Source organism: Elgaria multicarinata, chromosome 5, assembly GCF_023053635.1.
Source record: "Elgaria multicarinata webbii isolate HBS135686 ecotype San Diego chromosome 5, rElgMul1.1.pri, whole genome shotgun sequence".
NCBI classification, from domain to species: domain Eukaryota; kingdom Metazoa; phylum Chordata; class Lepidosauria; order Squamata; family Anguidae; genus Elgaria; species Elgaria multicarinata.
Window position 1 is genome coordinate 100159518 of NC_086175.1, and position 22332 is coordinate 100181849.

The window sequence follows — 22332 nt, forward strand, 5'->3', positions numbered from 1 at the left end:
CAGAATTAAATCCTACTGAATTCAGTTGGGCTTACTCACAGGTAGGTAGGCACATGATTTCAGCCTAAGACATTTTTTCACCACTCCACAATTCAGAAGGTGGATAGTTTGAATTGCAGAGTTTTAACTGTGAATTATGAACATTCATCTTGGTGTTAGTTTGTTTTAAAGATCTGACCTTAACTATAATAGATTTAGCTGTTTTTATTTGATGAGTTTTAATGCTTTAATTTTAACTTTGTAATTTTATTTGTATTTTGTTAGTAGCCACCTTGAGCACTAATTTTAGTGGGAAGTCAGGATATAAATGTAATGGATAAATACATTTCCAAAGATCTCAAAACATAGAAAATTAGGACCAATTTTACCTGAATTCTGGCTCAGAAAAGTGACTTGCAGTGTCTAAACATGTTATTAAATCTAGAAAAAAACATATTTAAGAGAAAGACTATAAGCAAAAGGAAAAAATACTTTTAAAGAATGAAAGATTGAAGTTAGTGTCATTAAACTACAATGTCATTTTTCAATGGACTTACTGCAGTTCGATAATATATCAATACTAAAAAAATCTTTTTAACTCAAGCAAAATCACAGAGTCAATGTGATTGATATGAAATTAATAAGTGAAATAAATGTATGCTTAATAAGTGAAATAAATGTATGCGTAATTTGATTGGTTTGAAAGGTTTATATATAATTGCCCTTCAGCAGAGCTTCTAAGGCGGTTTATAAAAGCAAGATAAAATACACAAATAAGCAGCAATAAAAAACAAGTTAAAAAAAGAAAAATGCATCAAAATACACTCAAAAGCTTGGGGGAATAAAGGTGTCTGCTTCGTGCCAGAAGGATAATAATGCTGGTGCCAGGTAGGCCTTTATGTAGAGAAATGGGGCAGTCTAACAACACTGCAGTTCATATTTAAACATTGCCCACACTTAACTCATGCATAAATTGGCCATCATTCAAAACGGCTATAAGAAAATGCTGCAGCAAACCAGCTTTCATAGGAAAGGGAGGTGGCACTGTAGTCCTACAGTTCAATCTTATGCATTTTTCCCTAGGGGAAGTAGCATTGTATACAATGGAACATACTCCCAAGTAAGCTGATGAATATTGTCATTGGGAGAGATTAGAGAGCCATACAGGTGCAGCTCTAATGCAGGGGTGGGCAATCTCAGGCCCCAGGGCTATATGCAGACTTGGGCCTAATTAGGCCTCTGTTAGTTATCAGTTCAGACCTCTGGCAAAAGATATTTACACCCTCACCTCCTGTCAGGCAAGTGGGTGGGGAGACAAAAGAAAAGGGAGGAGGCCAAGGAAGAGGAAAGAAAGAGGGGGGCTTAAAGAGAGAGAGAGAGGGAGGGAGAGGGAGAGAGATAAAAAGTGGAGGCCCTGCCCACCACTGGCTTAAGCTCTGACCACTACTGGCATGTGACCTCCAAAACATTAACCCCTCAAGGGAATGCAATCCTCAACAGGAAAAAAGGTTCTCCGCTGCAATTCCAATGCAAAAGTTTGCTAGGAAAGTTTGTCCGTGACTGTGTATCACTGCCACAAAATAGATCTCCCCAATATCTTTTTTATGCATCATGATTAATTTATTCTGATCGTCTATGTTATGTATTGTCTGAACTAAATTTTTTATATGTTATACTCTATCTAGATGTGGTTTTGGAACAGGGTTTTCTCAATTCATTATGAATAATTTATCAGAAGTCAGGATTAACATGGACACAGGAAATGTATTACATATGGCAAGATTACACATTTAGAACACAGAAGTAAATGTGTGGTGTGCTTATATATTGGTAGATATGAAGCTGATAAATACCTGGTTTGTCAGTGGTTGAATAGGATGCAAGAAATCCATGTCCATAAAGCTGCGTGCCACTCATGAACTGTACTGTAACTTCATTACTCTTTGATTCATTTAAATTGTCCATCTGTAGGCCTAAGCCACAGTATTTTCCTGGGGAAAAGCAAGTATTTGCACATTTAGAACTCCTTTACAACTCAACAAATATCTGAATCTCATTCTTGCAAACCCCATTAAATGCATCTGCAAAATCTAAGGGTTACACAAAGATCCCCCCACCTGACATCCAACTTTTGGGGACATCTGGGAGATAATTATTCAGGAGTAATAAAAGCATGATGCAGAGCAATTCTAGCAAACTTCCTCAGTCCTCCAAAATCAAACCAGTTATCATCCAACATTTGTTTCAAATATTTGCACAGTGATTATTTAAAAGACTTAAAATATTGGTCCTCTTCCTAAAGAAAGATCCTTGTCACCAACATAGGGAACATCTTTCAGATTTGGCAAAAGAGACAGGAGAGAAGAGTCCTAGATATTGCAAACTATGCATTTCAGCATATGAATTATTTGTATTATTATTAATTCAAATGAAGGAGGTTGACATGAACTGTGAAATAGTTCCCAAGAACATGTCACTGTGAAATTTCCATGTTTTAAAAAAAGGAAAATTCATATTCCAGGATCAATATAGTTAGCTTCAAGAATTTATTCTAGTCCTGATCCTTGTCAATTTTTTTGAAATTACAATATCTGCTGTATCTGTCCTTGCTTAAGGTTTTAGGTCATCCACCAGCCCAGTATCTATAGTCACTGGCTCAGTTCAGATAACACGTTAGTCAATGCAATGTGAAAACTCCACTCAATGGTTGAGTTTTTAGGAGGTGCTCCCCACACAACATGTTCTAACTCCACCGTTGTGTGACTGTGGGCTACCAGGGAGTTAAGTAAAATCCATTGTGACATTTGATTGACAGTTCCCCCATCCTCTCTCCTCCCCTAGTCCTCCTAATGTTATCCCATCAGCCATTGCTGCAAAAAAAACAACCCAATTCTGGCAGCTCTCCTAGAGCGGCACTCGCCAGGGAACTTTTTGCAGCTAGTGGAAAAAGTGAATGCAACGCAGTGGAAAACTCCATGGAGCCCTCTACACTATGCACAACACAACAGTTGTGCAGGAACTCGCACAGCATGAATATTCAGTGTGGAGTGTTTCCCCCCCAAAAAACTCCACTGTGGGGTGGAGTTTTCCTGTCAGATAACACATTTCTCAATGGTGGTGTAAAAATTCCAACGTGGACTTCTAAAACCACTGTTGAGAAATGTGTTGTCTGAACTGAGCCACTGACCCTTGTGTAAGTTCAAGAAACAATGGCTGCCAGTTTTAACCTTACCATTAATATTTCCAAAAAGCTCTCTCTCAGCAGAGCAAGACACACACTGCTCAATCTCTTATGCAGCCACACCAGCTGGGAACAGCTGAGAGGTAAAGGGAACAAAAGTAGATAATTTATTTGGGCCAGTGAACTCAACTTGTAAAAGGGAATCAACTAATCAGGACTGCAAGGTCCTTGCCATTTAAGGACCTTCTGTTTTGTTTTCCTTTTTACGAGTGAGCATGGCTCAGAGCAAATCCAAGTAAAAGAGCCTTCATGCTACAGATGTCTTTGTTGTAAGAGTTGGTTCAGCCACCCATGTTCTATGTTAAAAAAACATCAGCAGAAGCATTAAGGTCATGAGTTCAGAAGAAAGAAAACAATGCAACTCTAAATTAAAAAATCACGTTAAGCCAGAAAATATCAGCTGTGGTATCATTTACATTCTAAGTCTTCGTTCCTTTCTCTCCCCCATCCCGCATCTTGCTCCCCCCCATTCTGTCTTTGGCAGCATTTAAAGAAATTACCAGTACAGACTAAAGGTTTGTTAAACATATCGAAGTCGAAGATACAAAAGTAATAAAACCACAAGATATAGTTCCACTTCATTTATACATGACAGACCTATCATCATCATGTTGGCAACTTTGTAGGAGAAAGAATGCTTACTGCATGAATTTTAAAATCTTACCTCAAAAACGCCTGCCTATAATATCCTGCCTACATTGTCCATTCTCCACTCCCAGAACTGTCTCCGTGTTCCCAGAACCCAGATAACTTTATCACTACTCAAACCATTTTGGCAGGGAACAAAATACTACCAGCTATGATTAAAAGGGCCCTTTTCAATTAGGTGTGTGTGCATTTAATTTAGACATCTTTTGGCAAAAGATGGAATTGAAAAATGCCTACTTGTCATACTAAGATTCCATTGAACTCTTATTTGAAATTTCTAGCTATATGACACACCTAGGGGAGCACCACAGCTCAGTGGAGGATTACAGGTTTTGCATAGAGAAGATCCATTGGCTCAATTCCCAGCATCTGGACAATCCCCGTCATCAAGGTCTGGGAAATATTCCTATCTAAACCCTGGAGAGCTCCTGCCAGTCAATGTAGATGATACTGAGTTAGATGGATCAGTGGTCCTATTTGGTATAAACCAGCATCCTATTTTCTATTAATGGACTAGATAAGGCAAAAATGTGCCATTTGGGCTTAAAGGCATCAAATGTACTATAGACATGTGGTAAAAGCATTTCCTTATATGCATCAAACCTCATAGCCCTTCTGCTTTGTAATAAGGGTTAAATTTTTATCCTCTTTGCTTATAACCAAACATCAAGAGAATGTTCAAAATTGTGCTTGCAAGGTTATTAGATGACATATATAAAATGGATGTTCGCAGACAGTAAATACAAAACAGGACGTATGATGTTACATGAGGTCATCTAACATAACTTTTTATACTGCTTTTTATACTGTATTTTGTATTTGTGTTTTTAAATTGTTGGTTGTTTTATTATGCTCTTCAGGGTTTTAATTTTTGTGAACCGCCCAGAGAGCTTTGGCTATTGGGCGGTATAGAAATGAAATAAATAAAATAAATAAAACCATTAAATATACGAGTTGTTAACTAAACAGCAAAATTGTTAAAGTAACAGAACAATCCTATGGATGCTTACTCAAAAGTAAGTCCTGTTAGACTGTTTTAATAATGTATACTATGTTTTTAAATCAGTTTTATGTATTTTATACTTATTGTTGTTCCTCACATTGATCCAAACGCAGATTAATTATTATTATTATTATTATTATTATTATTATTATTATTATTGACTTATTCCTCGGTAAGTGTTTATGTTTGAAGCCTAAACCTCTCAAAACCATGGCATACTCATCATGGACCTAATATTAACATGAATCATCCTCAAACCCCACGGTGCATTTTTCCTTTGTTTGGCCAAATGTTCTCCGCTTTGGTTTCCCCCATACATGTTCTGCTTAACAGGAAGCATGCATTCTGAGCAGTTTGAGAGCTGCTTGTGTTGGTGGAATATTCTCCAGGGGTCATGACCTTCTTGAAAACAGATGATGCCTTAAACGTCTTATATGTGTACCTAAAACAGTATGAAATTCATATCTGGATTTGGAAACATATCATTGTAATGTATGAACAGTACTCAGTACTGCCACTGCATCTGTTAGTTTTGTTGCTCCCACAGGACTCGCTGCTAGGGCAGCAGGAACTAACACTTCCTACAGCAATCCCAGAAATGAGAAGAAAGACTTTCTTCTGGAACAGGACAGGTCACTGGAGCTGACATTTGCAAGCTCTGCTGACCTGTTCCAGAAACTGGCACTTCTACTGCCAGCTTCCGCCTGATTCTAGAACTTTCTACCTGCTACTAGAACTACTAAAATCCCCTTGTGCTAGCAGTAAGTCCTGCTAGCACATGGGCAGCATTGGATACTGCTTATGTGTTTTACAAACTCAAGTTTGTGACATTCACAGGTACACTCATCAGGGAACTATGGCTGCAGCTAGGGTAGTGAGGTGCAGGGAAAAACATGGACAAATGGGAGTGGGGCAAAGAGTAGGTCTGGTTTGCACGATTGCAGGATGGTTAACAAGCTACTGTGGCTTGTTAAACCACCCTCTGCATGCCAGCTAGATTTGCATAATTACTCCCACTAGCACGGCTTCTTGTGTTGTCCCAGCGACCCTACAACAGCCCATGGGTTCTGGGTGCTTTATTATCCACCTCAACAAGTGATCCTCACTGGGATCAGATGATACAAGAAGCTGTGCTGGAGAGAGTAATTATACAAATCCAGCCAGCATGCAAACAAAACGCCCTGCGATCATGCAAACTGGACCACTGAGCCTTGTCCTGCAAAGGCTTGCCCTGTATACTTGTGAGAAGACATAATGCTTATGCTTATTTCTGAGTAGACACATAGGCTTGGTGTTTGGGATGCTATTTAAAAGTGCTGCTGAGTTATTCATTCTTGCTTACATCTGAGTAGACATGCAGAGGCGTGTCCTGCTTCTTTGTGAACAGTCATGCTCATGCTTCCCACTTTACATTGGTAAGAATGGAATGGGTAGTATTTTTCAGCCCTATCCAGAGTTTTATATGGTATTATATATAAATGATGCATTTTTTTGTTTTTAAAGCAGTAGTGTGAGTTTAGGATTGATAAGAAAGAAAATATTTCCTCTGTAGGTCCTGTATAATGGACCTACATTTTAAATCACTTTTTAACATGTATTTTATATCATGTTTTTATACTGTTTGTTTTATACTTTGAATGGTTTTAGTTTTTGTGAACCGCCCAAGGAGCTTCAGCTATTGGGCAGTATAAAAATGCAATAAATAATAATAATAATAATAATAATAATAATAATAATGTGTAAAATGGACCTAATGTACACAAAACATAGTCAGATAATATCCAATATTAAATGCTTTCAATCAATTTAAGTTCTTCATAGGCTTTGGGGAGAAAAGAACCATGCAGATAATTCAGGGACATTTTTACTAAAAACCAAGTCAATCATAGAGAATATTTTTACTGTTCTGAACTACACAATGCCAAGAATTTTTAATAAAAGAGAAAGAAAAAAGTTCTTACCGATCTCAGTCCTTGTGGGTCCAATTCCATTATAAACTCTCACATAACTAGAATGGCAAGAATCTGAATTATCAATATCAAAATCCCCAAATTTGAGCTGAACTCTCTGCTCAGGCTTTACTCGAATCTCCCATTCACACACTGTGATGTTGGGATAGGCGTGCGGGTAGTTAATTGATGTAAAAGTTCCACTTTCAGGACCTAAAACGGTATGTCCACATCCATCACCTACAAAACAAAGATTGATCTGTAGTGTTGCTTTCTCATGAATATGCTATTAAACCAGAAATAGGATTTGAACCCACACCTTAAGGGCAGACTGTGTTCTGCAGCCCAAATTCAGTGTCATCCTACTGTTTTAATAAGAGTAAAATTATTATCAAGGAAAGTGTTCTTAAGTGGTTGGTAATGCAGTTCTGAAGAAAGGGTGGAACTACAAAATTGAAATCAAAGTAAGATTCAAGAGTTTTTTCCGAGAACTTCAAGAACATCTAACAATAGGCTAAGGTTGCAATTCTTTGTACACCTACTTGGGAGTAAGCCCCATTGAATAAAGTAGGACATTTTCAGTAAACATACACAGAATTGCGCTGCACAACAAATGTCATACACAGTTACCTAGAAAAGGAACAGTTAGTTATTCCTCTATGATGAGTGAAAGTGCATTGAAAAGACAGGAAAAACAGTTCAGAATGTTAAAGAGGAATATGTATTCCTGTTCCTTCTCTCCCTGCAATTATTAACTAAATGGAATACAAATTACCACAAGATGTGGTGATGGCCATTAGCTTAGATCTGGGGTGGGCAACATGTGATCCTCCAGATGTCGTTGGACTACTAGTCCCATCAGCCCTTGCCAGCATATTCAATGATGAGGGCTGGTAAGACTGCAGTCCATCAACATCAGACAGACCTCAAGTTGGCCATCCCTGTCTTAGATGACTGTAAAAGTGATTAGATACAATGAATGATGTGCCTATTAGTTATCATAATTACAAATGGAGCTACTATATTCTAAGTCCGTATCTTTGGATTGGTGGGGACATACCGAATTCTGAGGGAGTGTTGTGGGTGCTTTCCCCAAATGGCTGCCTAGGGGGGGCCTGCTCATTCATGAAACAATTGCCATGGAGGGCTGAACATCAGGAAAAACTTCCTGACTGTTAGAGCAGTATGACAATGGAACCAATTACCTAAGGAAGTAGAGTGTTCTCCCACACTAGAGGCATTCAAGATGCAGCTGGACAGCCATTTATTTATTATTTATTTATTTATTCCATTTCTATACCGCCCAATAGCCGGAGCTCTCTGGGCGGTTCACAAAAATTAAAAACATTCAAAGTATAAAACAACAGTATAAAACCATAATATAAAATACAATATAAAAGCTCAACCAGATAAAAACAGCAGCAATGCAAAATTACGAATTTAAAACACCAAGTTAAAAATTATTTATAGACTGTTAAAGTGCTGGGAGAATAAAAAGGTCTTCACCTGGCATCTAAAAGCATATAATGTAGGTGCCAAGTGAACCTCCTTAGGGAGCTCATTCCACAGCCAGGGTGCCACAGCAGAGAAGGCCCTCCTCCTGGTAGCCACCTGCCTCACTTCCTTTGGCAGGGGCTCGCGGAGAAGGATCCCTGAGGATGACCTTAGGGTCCGGGCAGGTACATATGGGAGGAGGCGTTCCTTCAGATAGCCTGGCCCCAAGCCGTTTAATACCCGCACTTTGAATCGGGCCTGGACCTGGACTGGCAGCCAATGAAGCTGGAAAAGGACTGGCGTGATGTGGTCTCGTCGGCCAGTCCCTGTTAGTAACCGTGCTGCCCTGTTTTGTACCAGCTGAAGTTTCCGGACCGTTTTCAAAGTCAGCCCCACGTATAACGCATTGCAGTAATCCAAACGAGAGGTTATCAGAGCATGGATAACTGTAGCTAGGCTATCTCTGTCCAGATAAGGGCACAGTTGGTATATCAGCCTAAGCTGATAAAAGGTGCTCTTTGCCACTGAGTTCACCTGTGCCTAAAGTGACAGTTCTGGATCAAAGAGCACCCCCAAACTATGGACCCAATCCTTTAGGGAGAGTGCAACCCTGTCCAGGACAGGGCAAACATCACCTCGCCGGACAGATGAACCACCCGCTAACAGTACCTCCATCTTGTCTTGATTGAGTTTCAGTTTATTAGCCCTCATCCAGTCCATTACCGTGCCCAGGCACTGGTTCAGAACAGCCACTGCCTCACCTGGGTTTGATGAAAAGGAAAGGTAGAGCTGGGTATCATCTGCATATTGATGACACCCATCTGTCAGCGATGCTTTAAAGTGGATTCCTGCACTGAGCAGGGGTTTGGACTCAATGGCCTTATAAGCCCCTTCCAATTCCACTATTCTATGATTCTATGAATCACAAAACATTCATTTTCCAGAAAGCAACTGGTAAGACTAAAAGAAAACTGATTTGATCAAGAACCTAAGTACAAGGCAGGGATAGAGACTTCAAAACACAAAACCACTCTTTTGAACCCAAATAATGATGATGTTGGACAGCAGCACTTTGCTTTGCAGCATGCAAGACTCCCAGTTAAGAAAATAAAATGTAACAATCTTAAGAAATAAAATTAAAATCATGAGGGACAGGGAACCTGACTGGCACTAAGTGACATGTCTGTGGGAAACCATCAGAGAGAGGTTTATGTGAACAGGCCTTGGACTTGTGTCCTGTTCCCTCCTCCTTCAGCACAGCCACGAGAGATAGGAAACACCAGCTTCAGTTTTTAAGTGACCACAGAATATGTCATTTAATCAAACTATGGTTTATTTTAACTATGGTTTCTCTGAGAAGCAAACTTAAGTGTTTGTTCTGCTTCGGACAAAACAACAAAGTGCATTCAGTTTACAATTGAAGGAGATGCTTCTTTTCTCTTTGCAGCCATGTTGAAGGAGAAGAGGCGAGGGGGAATAATCTCATGCTCATAATGCTATGGTTCAGCACAAAGGTGCACAATCTTTTTGACCCTGAGGGGGTCCAGTGTGTTGGTGGACTGGGGTCACATATGTGCATACACATGCTGCGACATGTGTAGTTTCTCTACTGCCATTAGCAGGGTGGGAAACAATTTTTCTATTCATAAGCAAGAAGGACCAAATCACTCAGCAGCATATATAAGGTTTCTAGAGTGCTAATGCAAACTTCTAGAATCCCCGCCCTATCCTTTTGGCTGGCAATGTTACCAGAGGGTTGGTAAAACATCTTCCTGTTCAACCTCTTCCAGATCAGAACGGAGACAGCTGGAAGCAATTCTGAAGCATTATTTTGACCCAAGAGCTCTTGAAACAGGTTGGCTGAGAGTGAAATAGCACATCCTATTGGGCTGAGGCCATAAAGTCATCAGACTCCGATCAGCAGGATAATAAACTCTATTCTGCTCCTGAGGGCTCTGGCCAGTCACCTTTAGAGTTCTAGGCAGAAAGCCAAGCCAGTCTGGAAAGATTGGTTGTGATGATAAATTTTGCTTTATTAAATTTATAGCCCTTTTAATTGCCACACAGGTAATGTGTGCAAGTTACAGAAATAAAATCAACTACAAACCTGTGCAAATTATAAAAACATTCCAGAAATAAAGGAACCATCTCACTTTATGTGATAGAATATTATAGAAATTAAAATAAAAGCTGTAATTATGAACAGGTTTTCAAAGACATGCTGAAACAAAACAAAAAAATTGCACAGGGCTTAGGACATTTCCAAGGGGTATGGCCACAGGCACAAAGGTCCTGCCTGGGTCCCTGCCAACCTAAAACCTTAAAGCAGAGAACCTTTGAGCAGTATTCCATCTGAAAGACCTTATTGGGCTTTTATAGGAAAAGGCGTCTCCTAAACTTTCCTATGTAGGTCAAATAGAAGAGTCATCGACAAGCCATGCATTTTTTTTAGGAGAGGCCTAACTTTTTAAGGGAAAATTACTCTCCTTTTTGATAAGGATATCTGCCTCCCTCTGCAGGTCCTTATGAAACAAGTGAACCTGTTCAGATGACACACTAAGCCATGGTGGTTAAGCATTTTTGAGATAAACATTATGGCTTAGTGTGTCATGTGAATCATGACAGCGTGTCGTGTAAACCATTCCTAACCATGGTGGCTACATAACAGGGTAAGAGAGCACCTATCCAGCCAACATGCAGCATTAAGAGCCAAACTACATGTTATGTTAATCGCATAGCATGTAGCTAATGGCTTTTGTTTTTTCTTTGCTCTAACTTAAGTATGCACTGCCCCAATTAGGACTAAATCTCCTCCCCACCCACAATGGAGACTTTTTTTCCCTTTTGTTAACTTCCAGTGGGGGAGGGAGAGACAAAATTTCTCACACAGGCTTCCCTAGCCAGGAGGTACCTGATGTACCATCAAAATCCTGCATGATTACTCACAAAGGAGCAAAATCCTTGGGTGCACGAAAAAGAGGGTGGCACAAATAAACCCTTGGAAGTTTGCAGGATCAGGACCAAACTCCATACACACCCTCTCCTGGCAGGGATGCACACAAGGCCCATTGCATGCTTACAAAGCCACAAGTGTGAAAAATCCATAGTTACTGAAAATAACAGCATAGTCCTTGGGTGATGCATACAGCCACACATGGGTAGCTATTAACTAGTAAACTTCCAACAAAATGCTGGGGAAGAATCACCTGGCTATATACATGGAGCTCACCCACAGTCCTGGCATTAGCATGTGGCAATGTTGGGCAGCTGCCTGGGTCTGAACCTTAGTGCAGAACCAATTCCACTGGCAAAAGCCTACACTCCCCACCCAATGCTGCAGGGAGGATTGGGTTCCAGCAATTGCAATTTTGATGGCATGAATAATTTTGTCATCCCACCCCATCCCAGTATCCTGGACATCATGTCTTCAGTGAATGTCAATCACACCACAGGCAGAACAAGGCCTCTCAAACCTTGTTAATATAGACGTGCCCACTGAAACAGCAACACCAGTCAGTGACAGAAGTTAAACCAGTCCTAAAATCATAGCCTACAGATCAAAATGTCTCCCTAATTTCTGTGATGCCAGCATTCTAATAATTCATTAATATCTTTTTTTAAGAGAGGGGATTTGATTTTTTTTAACCTCAAAAATGCAGACAATTATTTTTTAAAAGAGAAGCTCAGTTCATGATAAAAAATGTAAGCTATTCATTTCCGTTTGCTCTCCTGCCTTGTCAATCATGTAATACACATTCTGTTCATTAATCTTAAAAAATACCTGAAACAATGAAAATCTCTGCATTTACTGGCTTTTGTTTATACAGGCAAGAGATATATTTCTGATTCCTAAGAAGCAACAGCACATTTTCACATGCTAATTTTTCAGTTTTGCATATCCATAACAGAAATAAGGGGAAGAATAAGACCTTAAGATCCCAGTCGATTTAGGCCATTGGAAAAATTTCTGGCCAATTCCCCCAGACTCTGTCCTGAGCTGATGGTGGTGGTGGTGTGAGGAGATGGCTTTGGAATATAAGCCCAAATCATTACTCAGGTCCATAAAAGAAAGAGACCCAACTGAAACAAGAAAATGAGCGGATCTATTAGCCCTAATGATATTAATCAACACCATTAGAGGAGAAATTGACCAATAGGAGTCAACATACAAGTACTATTGCCAGTCATAAAAAACCCTACATTTTAAAAAAGCTGTGGGTAAAAAGGCGGGGGCATAAATCAGCTTACATCTCCACTAGCAACTAACAGCAAAATAGAGAAGCCAACCCCGAAATTAACAATACTGGCATTAAGATAACTTCCCAATTTTTTACCTCATAAAACAGCAGGGGTTTTTTTCTTTTTGCAGGTCAGCTTTACGTTGTAATGCACTACTGAATCACATGAAATCACTTTTTTAAAAAGAAGGCAATTCAGCCACAATTTCCTAGGTTCCCACTGATAATACAATGCTGACTGTGAATGAACCAAGTTGTACTATGACTCAAAGTTGAAATCCCCTTTATGCTCATTACCAAATAAGGAAAAGGTGCTCTCAATTGAATCTCTGAAAGAAAAAAGCCACCTGTTACAGGATCCCCCAAAGCTAGAAATACATAATTAGTAAGTATGCAGGGGGAGAAAAAACGACATTTCTTTCCAATGCTCCAGCTAGGAACTATTTCACAAAAACATTATTATTTTGCTTGGGTGATCAACATGTCTATGTTTTGAACATTTACAATGATTCTGCTCACTTACCATGTATAGTAAATGTATTATAAGTATGTTAGCTAACATTCTGAATACTTGAGTAACTACTAACTCCAAAATCTGCATGTGTCCCTGTTAAAAGCATATTAATGCATTTTACTTCAGAAGTAATAAAGATACTGTGCAATAAAAATGTCCTTCTTCTGGATAAACTCAATTATGTTTCATCAGTTAATAAAAGCAGTTTGTGTGTTTCAGCTCATTGTCCTTGGCACATAAATCTAGCCAGTTCCAGTTTCTTAAATTTATTGTGTCAAAATGGACAGAATAAAAGACTAAAGTACATGTTATGGTGAATTTACAGCCTGCAGCTACATTTTCATTTTTTCTCCAATTACAGTAAGGGAGGACTAGAGAACATAGGGAGGTTTTTTCCTTCCCACCTCAGTTGAAACTAGGATGACCCCTAGCATGGCTATGAGGCTCGGGGGGGGGGGGGGGTGGGGTGGGGTGGGGGGGTGGGGGAAGGTTCCCAGCCTAAGTCTCATAGCTGGAGGGAAAATGTCATCCTAGTTCTTGCTGGGGAGCGAAGGGAAGCGATAAACCTTTCCTCATCACAGTCTCCAGTACCCATCACAATCGACCTCCCCCACTGTAATTGTTTGTTTTTTTAAAAAAGATGTAGCTGTGCTCTATGTATTCAACACAACATGTAGTTTGTTCTTAAAACTCTCCAAAGGAGTGGAAAATTCATGACTTAGCTCATATTCTACTTTCAACCATTTGTTACAACCATACTAAACGTTTGGTTTGGAACCATATTTGATCTCTGAAATTAAACATTTAGGAGTCCAAACATTTTGGCTGGGCTTAGTAGGCAACCATTCTTTCTAGTAGTGAATGAGACTGTGTTACTTCCATGGTAGAATAGACTGGGGGATTTCCCTGCTGGTCACTAGAATTATCTTTCTGCGCACTATTTGCAATCATTATTTGTGGACCTCTAAAAATATTTAACTAGGTTCATCAAATATTCAATGAAACAATATTTCCATCTCATTTTGAACTGGTGGTCATGTGCTATGTTATTCAATTTGTGAAGATTTTTTTTAAATTATGTGTGTGTGTCCGTATGTACTTTCATCTATTTCTTACTAAAAGGTAATCGATTAATCAGCAGTCATTAACCTACTGAATTATTTATTAGTTGTTATAACCAATCTTTATTCATGTTGATGCAATGATTTGTATTTGTACTTTTTGTTCCCCCCCCCGATAATGTATGCTATATCATTAATGTAGTAGTACTTTAAGGTACTATTATCATATAGACAATTATTTGAAACTTGAAATTTCAAGTTCCTGGTCTAACTTACTAATTCAATTACCTTTTTGAAAAGGTAAACAAATATTATACTCTTGTATACCATCATGGTACTTGCAAAGATAAAGGGCAATTTAAAAATATTTTTAAATTGATAAAATATGTGCATGCAAGAGAGACAAATATGTGAAGCTGTTTCACCTTCCTGCCAAAGGCATCTCTGCGTGTCCCTGGTGACAGTTCAGAAGTTCAATTTGAAGTTTAAACTGATATCTGGTATCCATCTGTCATATCAGCTGGTATGAGTTACGGAAGCTCCAAGATATGCAAATGCAATAATAGTTGCTTGATATTTTTAAGAGCAATATGGCTGGCCAAGACCCATCTGTTTTCAACAAGGCTGGTCTTGGCTTGAGATCCATGGAACACTTGCATCCTCTGTTCACCAATCTTACATAAATATTCAAACAACACTGCTTTGGATGAAAGGATAATATATGAAGGAGATTTTGCAGATGCCCTTCCCTCCCTTCAACATTTAAGAATGAAACAGTGATTCTAACTAAAGCTTCCACAAAGCTTTGCTCCAGCTCAGGCTGGGACATTTCTTGTCTTAATATCAGGTTGAGCTGATTATGCCTTTCAAAGCTCTTTAGAGTGAATTCTCTGCGAACTATCTCAGCATCAGGCCTGGCCCTACCATTGCATTGAGTCATGCGCCTGTATCAGGTGGAGGACGAGGAAGAACAGCAAATTGCATTGCTCTTTCCCCATGCCCCCTGCAGCAGGGCCTGCTGCTGCCTCAGCCACCACCATCTGCCCACTCACTCACTTGGCCTCCCTCACATATTCGGTCAGCCAGCAGAGCTCCCGTGAGTAGGTGTGCCCTGCCCCCAGCAACACATGTTCCAGAGAAGGGCAGCCCACCTCGCATGTGAGAGGGAAGCTCACCCTAACCCTAACCCAGAGCCAACCATGAAGGCAGGTATACACAGACCGAGCAGGCCGAGGAAAGTCTTCGGAGGGACGGGGGGGGGGGACGGGACGGGGGGGACTATTGCAGCGAAGAAGCAAGTGAGCAAAGTGGCATTATATCTTCAGATGGTCTTGCTCAGCACATTTAAACAAGAGATTATGCACAAATATGAAATATCTGAAACCATGTTTCTATTTTTTTAAAAAGAAGATTTGTCAAATTAATTCTGAATCTTCCCATAGAAAATTGTTCCATGAAAAACATTAAAGAAAGTTCTGGGTCTATTATATGTACAAAAAAAATGTCAAGGTAAGCTGTAACCTAATGTAATAATGGGGAGTTTAAACAGCTATTACAGATCTAGCAAACTTTAATCTATTGGGCTTCGGCTATTGGGCAGTATATAAATGTAATAAATAATTTTAGCCTTCTATAAAAAAAGTTTCTGCATTAATGATTACAGGGAAAAGATTTTGCCCTCTGGATTTTATTGTTGCCTTCCTTCTTTAAGTTCAGGGAAGGCAGGAAATTTTCATCTCTGTACTCTGATTAGTGAGAAGACAGATACCCATAATCAGAGGATAGAACTATACAGAAATCCAAACACGCAGTCTAATGGGCATTAACTCTGAGCCTGAAAAACTGAATGCGCACCACCTTTTCTTTTTTTATATAAACTTTCTTGCTTACAGAAGTAGCAAAAAAGAAGTATTGCTAGCTCATGATGTGCAGGAAGCAGCAAGCCCATAAAAAATAAGGATCTATCCCACTGCTTTAAGAGCTTTCCAAATAGCACAGAAACACTAGATTAGCTTCTCACTACCAGGAAATGGGACTGAAATGTCACTCAATGAATGTACACATAAAGTGACGCTCAGTGAGAATGAAATAAAAGGGATGCCCCCTCAGATTTCCCCCCCTGAAGAATACTTTGTAATTCTGTAAACCTCAGGGCTCCCCAAGCAAGCTGATACTCCATCTTGTTGCTTAGTGGTCCCATTTTTGCCCTTTCTACACCTCAGGGTGTAGAGGGACGCAGGGGAGACGATCCTGGGATTTCCGGCTTCTGGGATCATCGCCCTGCATCCAGACAGCTGCACGATGTCCTGGAAGTGAAGAGGGATGTCCTGGCCGCCATTTTTTTTAAAAAAAGAACAGGAGCCAGAGCGCTACTCGCAGGGAGGAGGGAAGAAGCCGGGATGGGTGCCCACATCACCCATGGTCCTCAAGATCATCCCGGGACCATAGGTAAAACCGGGATATTAGCGGTCCCAGAAATCCCGGGAGGGATGGTCCCTGCCTGCTCCCATTTGGATTCACAGGGACTATCAGGGATGATCCTGAGGGGAAAGGGCCTTTGTCTACAATTTTGGCAGCATTCAGTTGAGTTTGCTATTAGAGAGAGTGATACAGTGTAAGAGAGGCCGAGCCTGTCTTTGGGGGTGGATGGGGAATCTGTTACAAAATTTAAAATAAAGGAAAGCACTTTCTCTAGTGCCACAGAAGAACGGCAGAGGATTAAAAAAAAATCTAAAATCTGTTATTAGTGTAATACCTTTATTAGGCCAACCAGTCACAAAAATGTGCAAGCTTCTGAGATCTCCAGAAGAACCAGGTAGGAAGGAGGGAGGGAAAAAAATCTGACTTGCTGTCACATTCAGGACAGCAAGCAGTGAGTCTTTCCCAACTGAGGAAGGTGCGGGGAGCGAAGCAAACTCAGCAGAAGCCCCAAGGAGCCACTCCTCAAGGCGCCATCTGAGGCATGTGCCGGGTCTGCGGGCTGCTCACATCGGGATCCTGGCTGAGTTTTGAGTTGGCTTCACTCCCTCACCTTCCCCAACTGGGAAGGTGAGAGAGGAGTGACTCTGACTGAGCCACGGCTGACAAGAGTGCTCCTTAAGACCGCAACTCAGTTCCTCTCCTTTTGCCCTTACACTTCTCTAAGAGGGCAGGGATTTGGAGAGCCTCCAAATCCCTGCCTTGCCCAAAGCCTCCTCAGACCTGATGGGACGGCTTGGTAAGCCAGAAGTTTCCTGTCCCTGATGCAGCCTTTCATTATTTTGTCTGGAAATAATGAAGCTATGGGGCAAAATGGGTTTTTAATCCTCCCTTTTAGTTTCACAGTATAGTTATTTCTTTCATTCCTTATTAAAATTATTGATCTACAGTATATTTTACTGATAGACATTTATGCCCAGTTTCCCAACATGTGAGCAGTCATCATTGTGCATTCTTGACAGTAAGAGTGCATTCATGACAATTTAGGTTTTGTTCTATGGATTCTGATGCTACAGCAGTCATTTAATGTAATTCTAATCTATTCAGACAATAATTACAAATTTGCAGTTTACTTTTAAAAGTTTAAAATAAAATGATAATTTTATGAGCATAGTAAGTGATACATAAAATAACTTTAGGAGCAAAAAGGTTGTTTTATGTTCCTAAAGCAGCCCTCCCCAACCTCATGCCCTCCCGAAGTTTTCGACTACAGTTCCCAGCATTCATGACCATTGGCCATGTTGCCTGAGGCTGATGGGAGCTGAAGTCCAAAATATCTGGAGGCCATGAAGTTGGGGAAGGCTGTCTTAAAGCAACAAAGTGGCTTTAGATCTGTAAAGAGTGCTAAAAAAAAATCTTATTTCTTGGGCGGGGTGGATTGGGGGAGGTTACATCTGTAATCGAAACAAAAACAAAACAAGTTTTTGTTGGATATAAATCTTGTATTTCGAAGTAATCCCTAAAATAAAGTTTAAGAAGTCTCATTGTATTTGTGCCTCCCACCCTCACAATTCTCTGGATTAAGGAATGTGTATGCAACATCAATGCCATCAATGCAAAACTACCATTAATTTTCACTGCTAACTCTGGTGCCACATACGATTTTATTTTTTTTAAGCCACATTTTTCATGCTAGTTTTGTTTTAGCAAGTCAGTTAAATCCTACAGCTGGGTACAACTCAGTTCTTCACAACGGTTGAATTACAATTTAAAAGCTGAGGTTCCAAAGCGATGACCCATAGAGTGATTTGATTGCATTATACTAGCATTTTCCAACTCGTGAAGTGCATTGAGAGATAGCTATAACTACATTAAATGCTCTTAACGTGGCTTTTCAATGCAATTCCATAGGGACATTAGATAGTCAGAAAGAAACTACAATGACCTTCATAATTATGAATAAGATACTGAAATGTGAACCATATTCACATCCTATGATTCAGCTGTCATACAGTTTTATCATATGTCATGACTTTCCTTTAAAAGTTGTTTATAACAATTTATGGAAACAGCCTGGATTCCCGTTCATAATAGATGGCAGCTCTAGAAGAAGAGATTGCTAATGAGAAAAACTGAATACACATGACAGCTGTGCTGATACAAGGATATGAATACACAAAATCTGTCCAGCAATCTGTAATAAGTCCTTATTCGAAAAACAGTGCTGAGATACAGTGAACCTTTATGATTGCTGTCAGACTCATTTAAAAAAGACTGACAGTGCTGCAAATTTTTCTTAGGCTGTAAGGAAAAAAGGTAGATTTTGCTTTTGGCCAAGTTATACTGCATAGTACGCGCAACGTTTACCAAATCACAATAACTATTATTTCCTCTTCCTATATTATAGCAATCCTGCGGACATTTTCTTGGGCTTTACTTCCAAGTAAGCATGCATAGCATTGGACTGCATGAGTTCCTTGGCAGGTGAACTAGAAAGGCTTTTCATCCCCCATTAATCCCAGAAATGCATAGGTTTCCTTCTTGCTTGAAAGGGACATCTTCTCTGTTTGATCTTGCTAACGAGTCTGCTAGAGTTTGTTTGTTTATTTGTTGAAGAATACTGTGTTCATTGTTTGATTTTACTTTATTTTATATACTGCCTAGAGCATGCATCTCCAACCTTTTTGGGCCACTGGACACATCTGGAGTGATGAGAAAATATCATGGGTACCATCACAAAATGGTTGCCATGGGGGTGCCCATTTACAAAAAAAGCTGCTATAGTAGGCATGGGCTCACTCATAAAATACTCATTTTTTAGAAAGGCAACCAAGAAATGCTAGAAGATAAGTTACTTGCTCAAGAATCTGAAAACAGGACAAGAGATGGAGTCTGAGCCTAGAAAATAAACCCACAATTCCCCTCTCTCACGTATTCAGGATCACACAAACCCAAGCTCTCTCATCCCACACAAGAAATGCAGGTTGCTTACCTGTAACTGTAGTTCTTCGAGTGGTCATCTATGCATTCACACATATGGGCTTTGCGCCTGCGCAGAGACCAGACCGGAACCTTCTATAGCTGAGTGGAACGTTTTTGGCGGGAACCCCTCCCCCACGCTACTGCGCATGTCCATGGGGTTCCCGCCCTTCCCTCAGTTTACAGGAGTCCGACATTGTGCCCCCATAAACCTGAGTGTAATTTCAATAAAGTACATTCCACACATAACTGTGTCATTTGTAAGTCTCACACCACCAAGTGGGGATGGTGGGTGGGTTGTGTGAATGCATAGATGACCACTCGAAGAACTACAGTTACAGGTAAGCAACCTGCATTTCTTCTTCGTGGTCTCTATGCATCACACATATGGGCGAGTAGCAAGCTGACATACCTTTGGAGGTGGGTTGGTGCATCATCTGAAGATCTCTGAAAGCACTGTCCTCCCAAACGAGCAGTCCTGCCTCGCACGAGTGTCCAAACTGTAGTGCTTGACAAACGTGGATGGAGTGGACCACGTTGCAGCTCTACAGACTTCAGTCAGTGGAACACCTCTGGTGAAGGCCACAGAAGTTGAAACAGCTCTGGTGGAATGAGCTGTCACAGGTTTCACTAACTCCATTTTAGAAATAGAGTAGGCCAATTCAATTGCCTCCACTATCCAACGTGACAGTCGTTGGCAGGAGACAGGGAGTCCCTTAGAAGGCTCCCCATAACAAATAAACAACTGTTTTGTCTTCCTAAAATTGTCCGTTCTGTCCTTGTAAAAAGCAAGAGCCCTTCTTACATCGAGAGTATGCAAGGAAGACTCAAGAGGTGTAGATGGATTAGGAAAGAAAGCAGGCAAAGTAATGTGCTGGGACAGATGAAAAGTTGACACTACCTTAGGTAGGAAGGCTGGATCTGTGCGTAGCACAACCTTATCCTTATGAAAGATAGTGTATGGGACATCTATCCTAAGAGCTCTAAGCTCACTTGCTCGTCTTGCCGATGTAATGGCTACTAGAAAGACAGTCTTTAAAGTAAGTAGCCTAAGGTCTGTCGAAGCCATGGGCTCGAAGGGCTTGCGTGTCAGTGCTTGCAGCACAACTGACAGGCTCCATGGCGGCACGATACTCTTCACAGTCGGTATCGTGTTCTTCAGACCTTTCAGAAATTTCTTGGTTGTTGGATGGGTAAAAGGTGTAAACCCATCTATACCTTGGTGAAAAGATGTAATCGCAGCAAGGTGAACCCTGATGGATGCGAGCTTAAGTCCTTGCTGGAAGAGTGTCAATAAATAATTGAGGATGAAAGACAAATGGCAAGATTCTGGTATTTGACCATCTTTTGAAGCAAAGTTCTGAAATCTTTGCCACTTTGCCGCATAAGCCTTTCTTGTGGAAGGCTTTAGTGCTGCTAATATAATGTGGTCCACAGTCAAAACTCTGATCCCAGAGGAGGAGTGGCTATTATCCTCCATGCAGTCAACTTGAGGGTCGACAAATCTGCGTGTCGAACCTTGCCCTGGTGTCGAGACAGGAGCTTCGGTATCGACGGAAGCCTGATGTAATTCCCTCTCGATAACCGAAGAGCGTGGGAGAACCACGTCTGTCGAGGCCACCACGGCGTGATCAGGATGCAATCGGAGTTGTCCATCTGGATCTTGGCTATCACTCTTGTCAAAAGTGGAAAGGGAGGAAACATGTACAGGAGATTTCCTCTCCAAGTCCTGGTGAAAGCGTCTCCTAGAGAGCGCTTTCCTTTTCCTGCCCTGCTGCAAAACTTGGCGCAGACCGCGTTGTTCTCGGTAGCGAAGACATCGACAGCAGGGCGGCCCCAGTACCGAAAAAGGCTTTCCCGCACTTCGACGTCGAGCTCCCACTCGTGGTCGACATGGAAGGATCTGCTGAGAGAGTCCGCAATGACGTTTTCCTTGCCGGCTACATGGATCGCAGTCAGGTAAGTCCTTCTCTTTATGCACCAGTTCCATATCCTGAGTGCAGAACGGTTCAGAGGGTGCGATCTTGTTCCACCCTGCCTGTTGATGTATGCCACCACGGTAGTATTGTCCGTCGCGATCAAGACATTCTTGCCCTCGATCAACTGTGCAAATGCTCTTATTGCATTTTCTACAGCCATGAGTTCGAGGTGATTGATGTGCTGTTCTCTCTGTGATCGAGGCCAACGACCTTGAGCAGTAAGGGAGTCGCAATGAGCTCCCCATCCTTCTAAGGATGCATCCGTCGTGATCGTTACCGAAGGCGCCTGTTGTTGGAATGGAACGCCTTCGAGAAGAGTCGACATCGAGAACCACCATTTCAGCGATGCCCTGACTTGCTTCGGTAACGAAAGGTAAGTTCGTCGGGCATTGAGCCTGAGATCGAAAGTCCTTAAAAACCAGGCCTGCAATACCCTCATTCTGAGTCTTGCAAACCTGATGACTGCCGTAGTGGCTGCCATCAGGCCTAATAGTCTCTGGACTGTCCAAGCCGATACTTTCCGACGACTTTCGATGTCGATGGCTAACTGCTGCAAGGTGTTTGCCCTGGTTGAAGGTAAGTATGCTCTCCCGTCTCGAGAGGATAGGGTTACCCCTATGAAGTCCAATCTCTGCTGCGGAGTCAAAATGGACTTTTCGTGGTTGACCCACAGCCCCAACGAGTCCAACAGGTTGAGGGTGGTTAGTATATCCGACTGGAGCGCCTCGCTGCTGTCCGCTACGAGAAGCCAATCGTCCAGGTATGGATAAACATAAATGCCTTTCTGCCTTAGGTGGGCGCATACCACCGCCATGACCTTCGTGAAGAC

At 41.0% G+C, this 22332-nt stretch overlaps 1 protein-coding gene across 3 annotated transcripts in view; it reads right to left on the reverse strand.

The window, feature by feature from the left end:
- The window catches only part of DCBLD2 (discoidin, CUB and LCCL domain containing 2), a 48982-nt gene that overhangs the window by 15719 nt on the left and 10931 nt on the right, over nt 1-22332 (reverse strand). The window contains exons 1-4 of one of the 3 annotated variants that reach the window (XM_063127634.1): nt 6833-6906; nt 3212-3286; nt 1833-1970; nt 369-420 (exon numbers count right to left, since the gene is read on the reverse strand). In XM_063127634.1, the coding sequence (XP_062983704.1) occupies nt 369-420; nt 1833-1944 (164 nt within the window). In that variant the 5' untranslated portion in view covers nt 1945-1970; nt 3212-3286; nt 6833-6906. Of the gene's footprint in view, nt 1-368; nt 421-1832; nt 1971-3211; nt 3287-6832; nt 7061-22332 lie in introns of those variants that run through there. The other 2 variants (XM_063127632.1, XM_063127633.1) reach the window with 2 other exon arrangements.